This window comes from Epinephelus moara, chromosome 13 (genome assembly GCF_006386435.1).
Source record: "Epinephelus moara isolate mb chromosome 13, YSFRI_EMoa_1.0, whole genome shotgun sequence".
NCBI lineage: Eukaryota > Metazoa > Chordata > Actinopteri > Perciformes > Serranidae > Epinephelus > Epinephelus moara.
This window is the reverse complement of record NC_065518.1, coordinates 36,382,376-36,393,162: the sequence shown is the minus strand read 5'-3', so window position 1 is coordinate 36,393,162 and position 10,787 is coordinate 36,382,376. Positions and strand designations below refer to the sequence as shown.

The 10,787-nt window shown below is 38.5% G+C and overlaps 1 protein-coding gene across 1 annotated transcript in view; it reads right to left on the bottom strand.

Annotated features, from left to right (window-relative positions):
- Nucleotides 1–774: 774 nt before the first annotated feature.
- The window catches only part of LOC126399942 (RNA binding protein fox-1 homolog 3-like), a 414,850-nt gene continuing 404,837 nt past the window's right edge, over nucleotides 775–10,787 (bottom strand). Inside the window, exon 12 of the mRNA XM_050060302.1 lies at nucleotides 775–1,929. Within this exon, the coding sequence (XP_049916259.1) occupies nucleotides 1,885–1,929 (45 nt within the window). The 3' untranslated portion in view covers nucleotides 775–1,884. The remainder of the gene's footprint in view (nucleotides 1,930–10,787) is intronic.

Below are 10,787 nucleotides of genomic sequence, written 5' to 3'. Positions count from 1 at the left end.
TTTTTGGGGGGAGTTTTTCCTTATCCGCTGCGAGGGTCCTAAGGACAGAGGGATGTTGTATGCTGTAAAGCCCTGTGAGGCAAATTGTGATTTGTGATATTGGGCTTTATAAATAAAATTGATTGATTGATTGATTAATGGGGCCGGCCTTTATTTGTCAATCAACCAAAAACAATCAATAAATTAAAAACACAAAGTGGACCTGGAACATGAACTCTTATAGGCCTAACACATCTGATGACCTCTCGGACATTGTCTGCCAGCTCTGAGTCTGCTCGTTGTCAATATTGGACTGGTGGGGGTTAGTGTTGCGTTTAAGGCCTCCCCCAAAAAAATGGGGAAAAAAAGCGCCGAAGCTTCAAATTTTTTTTTCACAATCGAATCTCGTGCCATCGAACGAAGCTTAGAAGCTTCGAATTTTTTGGGTAAGCCTTATGCTAGGCTAATTTATACAATGGAAAATGTAGTACGCTTATGCTAATAACATTAACTAATAACTAATAAACTAACTAAACTAACTAACTAATAAATCAGCCCTAACACCAAATGCCACACAGATACATTCAGTAATGAGCAGGTGGAGTCAAACATTAAGCAGCAAAATGTTCACTGAATATACGGGACAGATGTGTCATTCACTACTGAAACAACAATGCAATTCAGTCCTATAATCAGACTGGTTTAGAACAAACCAAAAGGAGTGTGAATATTGGATTTTTATTTATCAGGTGGACACAAACACGACTGAGACAATTGTTATGGCTATCATGCATGTGGTTGCTGTGTAGAATTTTTTTTGCCCCCTAATGACCAATATGCGATGAATGCAGCTGTAACATGAACATGGTATTTAGATGTGTTTTTAAATATTAGAAAAAAAGCATACTCTCCCATCTGTTCACTAGTAGTCAAAAATGCTTGTCAGTATTTGTCCATATGCATATAGAGCAAATGTGGGATTATTGCTTAGTAGGCATGACGAGACATGAAACAGTGAGAAACGTTTTAATAATGTAGTTTTCTCTTTTAAAGCCATTCAGTAGTAATGGGATACCTCCTGCCTCTGGCACTATGCCAGCGATCAATAGGCTCTAACAAACTGCTGCCTATTTTGCAATGGCTGTCATAGCTCTTGCTTCACACACTGCTATACATCACTTCCTCCTCTAGTCAGATTCAGTAATACATCACGCTCCTCCTCTCACCTTCTGGGTTTTATAATGCATCACATCCTGCTAGCAATTCTGTTGCAGTTTTACGTCCTTTGGGTTGAACAGCTCTGAGTTTAAGACAGTCTGGAACTCAGCTCCAGTTATTGGCTCACTTAGAATAGAGCCAGTTCTCTAAGGGGGCAGAATAGCCCAATCATTTACTTAATAAATCCAATCTGAAATGTGTTGCTCAAACTGAAATTACGGAACATTAGTGCTTTCAATGTATATAGACGAAATGACTAATAGAAACATTAAAGGTGTAAAAATTAGATGAAATTAAAGCCAGTGCAAAAGGCCACCCCTGAGGAGCTGGGCTGTGGACCAATAACTCAGTGAGAAGGAGGGAAAGTTTCCTATTTCAACTCTTTGTACACTATCTAGCAGTTGTGTTTTTTTACCACAGACATATCAATGCAAATACATTCAAGTCAACACAGAGTAACAAAATGTTCTTTTTAAAAATAAGTACATTACACTGATAAATGACAGTATGTACACTTTCTGTATATGAGGAAGCAACTTGAGAGTGATTCTTGCATTTCATGGTCACATTTGCCATGTGTTCCATGAAGAGGGTGAAGATGGTTATTAAGTCATTTCATGTGTTGCTGTTTTTGTGTGTGTGTGTGTATGTGTTTTGCAGGAAGGAAAGGGGGCGTGTCTCTCTTTTCTAGTAGGGAGTGAAGCGACTGCACCCTCCTCTGTAAAGGCTAGCCTGCAACATCAAAGATGAAAAAGCTCCAATCAGTATTCAATGTAGAACGTTTTAAATATTAATATTAAAAATGAACTTCTCTCTTTCCTCCAAATAAACATTCCTCCCTTTTTCCACTTGTCTTTTGTTTAATTGAGAGGGTTTTTTTTCACAAGGTAGTTTGGAAATTTGTGAAGAGAAATAATGTAATTATATGTGTGTGACTATACAGTGGTTTGCAAAAGTTTAAGCACCCCTGGACAAAGGTTTGTTTCCTGTGAAATGTAAAGTCGGCATTCATCCCACTTTGGATGGAGCTGCTCTCATATCGAGAAACCTGGCCAAGTTTATTAGTAATTCAAAACCCTGACAACCCAGAGTTGAGACCAGGAATCAGAGTCGCAGTCTTACACGCTTCTCTGAGCTTCTAGTGCAGTTACCCACCCATAGTTTTATACAAACGGTGTCTGTCCCCTGACCACCTACATTATCTAAATCTAAAATTAAACAAAGAGGAGTTGTGCATAACAACCTAATAAAAATTAAAACATCTTCTGTGACAAAAAGACAAAACAGGATAATTAAATGTGGACTGTTAAATATCAGGTCTCTAAAGCAGTGTTAGTAAACGAATTAATGTCAGATAATCATATTGATTTACTCAGCCTCACTGAAACCTGGCTGTGTCAAGGTGAATATGTCAGTCTAAATGAATCCACTCTTCCCAGTCATAATAATACCCACATTCCTCGAGGCAGCGGCCGAGGAGGGGGAGTTGAAGCCATTTTTAACTCTAGTCTGTTAATTAATCAGCCCTAAACCTAAACTAGATTATAATTCCTTTGAAAGCCTTGTTCTTAGTCTTTTACATCTGACCTGGAAAAGCTCACAGCCACTTTTATTTGTTATAGCGTACCGTGCTCCTGGCCCGTATTCTGAATTTGTATCTGAATTCTCGCAGTTTTTATCCAGTTTAGTTCTTAAATCAAGTTATTATTGTAGGTGATTTTAACATTCATGTTGACGTTGATAATGACTCCCTGGCTATCGCGTTTATCTCATGATTAGACTCCATTGGCTTCAGTCAGGATGTACATAAACCCACTCACTGTTTAAACCATACCCGCGATCTAGTTCTGACGTATGGAATTGAAATTGATAACCTAACAGTCTTTCCACAGAATCCCTCTCTATCAGATCATTATTTAATAACTTTGGATTTCTTTTTACTCTATTACATGCCAGTCAGCAACAGTTACTATACTAGATGTTTATCAGATAGTGCTGTCGCAAAATTTAAGGGAAAGATTCCATTGACGTTGAATTTAATACCATGTCCTTCTGTGACAGAGGTCTCCCGTACCCACTTTAAACTCGAATTGATCATCTTGTCTATAGCGCTACACTCGACTCTGTAGCACCTCCTAAAAAGAAGTTAACAAAGCAAAGAAAGTTTGCTCCTTGGTACAACTCTCAAACCCAAAAATTAAAACAAATATCACTAAAATTTGAAAGGAATAGGCGATTAACCAAACTGGAAGAATCTCATTTAGTCTGGGAACAAAGTCTCAAAAGGTCTAAGAGGGGCCTCCGCAATGCCAGAGCAAACTATTACTCAGCATTAATAGAAGAAAATAAGAACAACCCCAGGTTTCTTTTCAGCACTGTAGCCAGGCTGACTGAGAGTCAAAGCTCTATTGAGCCTTGTATTCCTTTAGCCCTGAGCAGTAATGATTTTATGAGCTTTTTTAATGACAAAATTCTAACTATTAGAGGCAAAATTCATGACCTCCTGCCCTCAAACGGAACCAATCTGCCCTCAAACACAGCTATAAGACCTAATATATACTTAGGTAGCTTCTCGCCGATTTCTCTTCAACAGTTGACCGCAATGATTTCTTCATCTCAATCATCAACGTGTCTCTTAGCCCCCATCCCAATTAGGCTACTTAAGGAAGTCTTACCTTTAATTAATTCTCACATATTAGACATGATCAATATATCTTTATTTACAGGCTATGTACCACAGTCTTTTAAGGTAGCTTTAATTAATTTAATTAAACCTCTTCTAAAAAAGCCCACCTTGGATCCAGAGGTGTTAGCCAACTATAGACCAATATCTAATCTTCCCTTTCTGTCAAAGATCCTTGAGAAAGTAGTCGCACTCTGTAAATTTCCATTGTTATGCGGATGATACACAATTGTATTTATCGATAAAGCCAGAAGAAACTGATCAATTAACTAAACTTCAAAAATGCCATAAAGACATAAAAACCTGGATGAGCACCAATTTCCTTATGTTAAATTCAGACAAAACTGAAGTTATTGCTCTTGGCCCCAAACAACTCAGAGACTCTTTATCTGATGATATAGTTTCTCTGGATGGTATTGCTCTGGCCTCTAGCACTAACGCAAGAAACCTCGGAGTAATATTTGACCAAGATTTGTCTTTTATTTCCCATTTAAAACAAACCTCACGGACTGTGTTTTTTCATCTGCATATAATTGCGTAAATTAGGCCTATCCCATTCTCGGAACCCATCGGCTGTATCCGGCAGATGGCGATACAGCCTCTGGGGGCAGACCCCCGATTTTTTGGCATTCCAGTTTGATTTGGGCGGAGGTGAATTTCCGTTTCCGACTTCCATTTATATATAATAAGTAAATATGCTGAACCATTGCGATGGATTCAGAGTTTGCAGTGACGCCAATTATGTTCCGCCTCGTTAGTTCACCGCACGGACCGTTTAACCTGGCAACACCTGCAGCCGGCTCAAACGTGATTGATCAATATCACGCGGACTATAAACAGCCTACAACTGGAAACCAGGGCTCTTCAGCTCTTCTTTCGGAGGCAAGATCTCCGGGGTTTGCCTACAGACTCTACATTCACTGAGATCTCCGGGGTTTGCCTACAGACTCTACATTCACTGAATGTACAGTCTGTATATAGAGACTAGGCCTATCCTGACCCGAAAAGATGCAGAAAAATTGGTCCACGCTTTTGTTAACTCTAGGCTGGATTACTGTAACTCCCTATTATCAGTTAGCTCTAATAAGTCTTTAAAAACTCTCCAGCTAATTCAGAATGCAGTGGCACGTGTACTAACAGGAACTAAGAAACAAGATCATATTTCTCCTGTTTTAGCTTCTCTGCACTTGCTCCCTGTAAAATCCAGAATTTAATTTAAAATCCTACTCTTAACTTACAAAGCTTTAAATGGTCAGGCTCCGTCATATCTTAGAGAGCTCATAGTGCCCTATTATCCCACCAGAACACTGCGCTCTGAGAATGCAGAGTTACTCATAATCCCTAAAGTCACCAAAAGTAGATCAGCTATCAGGCTCCTCTCCTGTGGAATCATCTTCCTGTTGTGGTCCTGGAGGCAGACACCGTCAAATTGTGATTTGTGATATTGGGCTTTGTAAATAAAACTGATTGATTGATTGATTGATTGATTGATTGATTAAAGTGATTAGAAGATAAACTGATCTCCAAAAGGCATGAAGTTAAAGATGAAACATGTTTTTCAACATTTTAAGCAAGATTAGTATATTAGTTTTGTTTTGTACTATTTTAGAGTGGAAAAAAGGAAAAGAGCACCATGCGCAAGTTTGGGCACCCCAAGACATCTGACCTCTCAGACAACTTTTATCAGGGTCTCAGACCTTAATTAGATTGTTGGGGCTATGGCTTGTTCACAATCATTGTTAGGAAAGGCCAGCTGATGCAAATTTGAAAGCTTTATAAATACTCTGACTCCTTGTCCCGTCAATCAGCAGCCATGGTCTCCTCTAAACAGCTGCCTTGCACTCTGAAAACTAAAATAACTGAAGCCCACAAAGCAGGAGAAGACTGCAAGAAATTAGCAATGGGTTTTCAGGTAGTTTCCTCAGTTCTAATAAAATTAAGAAACTGCAGTTAACAAAAACTGTGGTGGTCAAGTTGAGGTCTGAAAGACCAAGAAAACTTCCTGATAGAGCTGCTTGTAGGATTACCTAAAAGGCAAGGCAAATCAAAATCCCTGTTTGACTGCAAAAGACCTGCAGGAAGATTTAGCAGCGTCAGAAATAGTGGTGGTGCACTTCTACTGTGCAGTGACACCTGTATAAATATGACCTTCATGGAAGAGTCATCAGAAAAAAGCCTTTCCTGTGTCCTCACCACAAAATTCAGCGTAAGAGGTTTGCAAAGGAATATCTGAACAATCCTGATGCTTTTTGGAAACAAGTCCTGTGAACTGATGAAATTGAAATAGAACTTTTTGAACGGAATGAGCAAAGGTATATTTGGAGAGAAAAGGATTTAGAAATCATGAAAAGAACACCTGTCAAACTGTTAAACACAGGGGTGGATCAATCATGCTTTGGGCTTGTGTTGCAGCCAGTGGCACAGGGAACATTTGACAGGTAGAGGGAAGAATGTATTCAATGAAATTCCTGCAAATTCTGGAAGCAAACATCACACCATCTGTAAGAAGGCTGAAGATGAAGAGTGAATGGCTTCTACAGAAGGACAATGATCCTAAAGACACCTCAAAATCTACAATGGATTACCTCAAGAGGCGCAAGATGAAGGTTTTGAAGGTCAGTCCTCTGACCTACACATCATTAAAAATCTGTGGATAGACCTCAAAAGAGCAGTGTATGCAAGACAGCCAAAGAATCTCACAGGGCTAGAAGCCGTTTGCAGGAGGAATGGTAGAAAATCCCCCAAACAAGAATTAAAAGACTCTTAGCTGGTTACAAGAAGTGTTTAGAAGCTGTGATACTTGCCAAAGCGGGTGCTACCAAGTTGACCATGTGGGGTGCTCAAACGTTTGCTTCAGGCCCTTTTCCTTTTTTGTTATTTTGAAAATTGTAAAAGATTGAAATGAAAAAGTAATCATGCTTAAGATATTGAAGAAACGTTTCATCTTTAACTTCATGCTTTTTGGAAATCAGGTCATCTATTACTTACTACTCACAGTTAACTAAATTTTGACCAGGGGCGTCCAAACTTTTGCATGCCACTGTATGTGAGCGCGGATTTATACTTTAGATAGTTTTTCATTTGATACTTGTTATTATTACACCAAGTAGTGAAGACATCTCCGGTCACATACCGGTCATACCTCATGACCTTAAGTAAAACACTGAATCACAATTGTTCCTTTCATCTGTTTAGCCTGAAAGTCTGTTTGTGCAAAAAATAGCAGAAGGCAGCTGAGACAACCGTCATAGCTAGTCTGTTGTCTGATGAGACACCTGAGGCAAAAATATTCCAAACACACATTTCTTTAAGCTTTAATTTCTCTGAAATGGAAAAATGACTCTAAAAACTGCCACCGACAGAGACAGATTACAAACTAAATCAGCTCCTTCAGACCTTGACCACTGTCAAGGTGGATGAAACCTTAAATACCCCAAAAATGCTACTTGGCATTAAGCATGCAACACATTTGCCATATTACAAGTTCCATCCAGAACTAAATAATTACAATACACATTTGCTCTCAACACTAGAACATTTGAACCATCCTGGCTTGTCTTTTACTATATACAGTAGATCAACCAGATAGTAAAATAAAAGTAAACAACCGCAAATACTTTTTTTTTCCCCAGACAAAACCAGATGCGTAGTTGAATAGAGACTGAGGGAAAATTGTTCCTTGTTCCAGATACTAAGGCTCTGTTCAGACCAACCTTATTGCCAGATGAGGACGTCAGTAGTGGACAGTCCTTCAAACCTCACTACGTTCAGTTACATTTTTCTATGCCCAGTGTCAGCAGCTAAGTTCCAGTATGTAGGATTTAGGGGGATATATTGGCAGAAATGGAATATAATATAGTAAGTATATTTTCTTTAGTGTATAATCACAGCCTGTCCTCATTCCGAACTGGTGGCAATTTGTAAGGCCACCGATAACAATGGGATATAAGGAGCTGGAACATCCTTATTGGGTGGGGGGGGTTATATGTTGCCATATGCCAACAAGCTCCAGACTTCCACCCAGTATCCTGCTGTTTGCTTCCCATATGAATGTTGATCCGAACAACACATTCTCACTCTGACCTCAACACACATTCGCTCTAAGAAGAAATGTACAGTTTGCATGCAGTCTCTTTCAAAATAAATACACTACATTGGTACAACCCCACAAATTGACCTTTCTTTTCTTAAACAACAAATGGACATGCAAACAAGCGCACGTGGTTGGGTTTAGGCAACAAAAGCACATGGTTGAGTTAAGGAAAAAATAACAGGGTTTGGCTTTACAATCTTACTAGAAGCAAATAGTGGCCTCCCAGGTTAGAGTCGGTGGTTGTTGGACCCATCCACCACCCCTCCTACCCACCCCACATGACGTTCACCCACTTAACGTAATGTTGTTATCCGGCCGCGTTTCCACCTGACCCTGCTGGGCGCCCTTACACAATAACAGCAACAAGCCGCGGATCATGCCTACATGAAAGGATGGCTTTTTTGCATCGGTGCCTGACACCAGAAGTCACTGCCCAAGCACTGATATTAGACAACTATGGAATGAGATTGGGTTGAGCCAAACCATGATGTTTGTTTCCAAACTTAACCAAGTGCTTTTGTTGCCTAAGCTCAACTAAGGCATCCCAGGACAATAACAACAGATGCAGGAAGAAAAGAAGAAGCGCATCATGTGTAGACATGAAAGTCCAAAGACAAAGTGACGATGTTTGTTGAGTTGGGTTGGGTTAAGAACGTATTGATAATGACAATCTTGTTTTTATTACCTTAGAATGAGCTGTTGATATTTACATAGGTCATCGTTTTTGGAGATCATCATGTTGCACCACTGTTTGTACAGTAGCCCAGAACAGGCAAACCAAACAATGGCTCCAGATGGAGCCATTTGCGTTTTTGTGTATTTGCATCGGCCACAGTAGTTAGCAGCCCCTCAGTGACAAGCAGTGTGGAAAGCATACTGATTTTTGTAATGTGAAACTGTTTTATTCTGTGTTTTCACCAGTTTTAATCACCAAGTCCATTTGTTTTAGAGAGGAAGAGACCTCTGTGGATTACTCGGTTCCTAACGTCTGGATTTTAAATTATCAGAGAAAAAGGTAAGAACACATGTGATGCAGGTGATAGACAAGCAGCCCATCTCTGATGGGGTGAGGAGTGTAGCAGAAACACTAATTTGTAACGTGAAACTGCCTTATTCAGTGTTTTTACTGGCTGTTATCACCTGGTCTGTTTGGTTAGGAGAGGAGGAAACCACTGTGGTTAATCCAGCTCCGGGTAAAATCCTCCTGAACGTCTGGATCTTAAGTTATTAGAGGAATAAAGGTGAGCACACTTTAGCAGGTGCTGGGCTTGTGGCCTCTCTCTGATGAGCCTGAACAGGGTGGGAGAAACACTGATTTGTAAGATGAAACTGCTCTATTAGGTGTTTTTACCAACTTTAATCATCTGGTCCATTTGTTTTGGGGAGGAAGAGACCTCTGTGGATAACTCCTGGTAAAAAACCTCCGAAGCAATTTGTGGTGGGATTTTCAAAGGTAGCCATATTTCTTCGACATGTTATATATATATATCAGAGGTCTTACTGAACTGATTTGTGTAATTTGATATAAAAAATAAAAATCTAATAAAGGTCAAATCATTTTTCAAAAACATGCATTACAAAATGTCTAAAACCATGCTTAACGAAATGGTTGAATTGTCCTTTTATGGTAAAAGTAGTGAGGCTGACATAATAAATGTAGAATTTATTCTACTATTCTATTTATTTATTTATTATTTATTAAGCAAAAAAGGATGAATACTCACTGTTGTTAATGCCATATATTCAATGTCATTCCATTATATATTTTCTGAAAAAAATTATATGATGACAAAGTATTGGAAATAGTGGAAATAATACTTGTACTGGTAAGACTACTAATCCCATGTTAACAAATTCATATATGTTGGTATACTAACATGTTACAAGCATTTTAATATTTTTCATTTTTTTTTTAATAACTTTATTATTGCCATGAAGTGACCTCTTAACTGTTTGATAGAGGCCTTTATAAAACAAAAACTACTGGGTCTGTTAACAATAAAGTATTTGATTTTTGTTGTTGTTGTCCCAAGGAAATAAAAAATGCAAAGACAAAAAAATATCAATAGCTCTTTTCTTAGTGTGGACATTAAAAGGATATACAGGTGTCTCATTCATATTAACAAGGCCCTTTTGTGGAAAAAAAATAAAATGAAAAAAATAGACAAAGGTACCGTAAAATTCGGTGTATAAGTCGCACTTTTTTTTCCCTTTTTTTTCATCTAAAAAGTTGGGTGCGGGTTATAGACCGGTGCGACCTATAGACCAAGGTAAATGCTGACATAGGTAATTTGACCCACAAGATGGGGCTACGTAGCTAAAGATTTGTGACGGACATCATAGCCAGCCCGTGGACAAGCCGCCATATTGTTATGTATAGTTACAGCCCACACTGTAATAAGGTAAAACTGTCTTCTTTAAAAAGAAAAAAAAAAGAAAAAAGAAGTTTAACGTTAATTTAAACTCATTTTTATGGCTCAGATGTTGTTATAATTTTATTTCCTGAAGAGGTTGTTTGGAAAATTGCTATCTGAAAAATAACCAAAGCTGCTTAAGAGGTTATTGTTATTGTGTAACGTTTTTATTAACAAATAGTAATATAAAACCTTGTTTTCCCTGTTTGAGACCTTAAAAAATACAGTCAGGTCCATAAATATTTGGACAATGATACAGTTGTCATCATTTTGGCTCTGTACACCACCACAATGGGTTTTAAATGAAACAATGAATACCTGCTTAAAATGCAGACTCTCAGCTTTCATTTAAGGCTTTTTTCAAAAATGTAGTATGAACCGTGTAGGAATTACAACCATT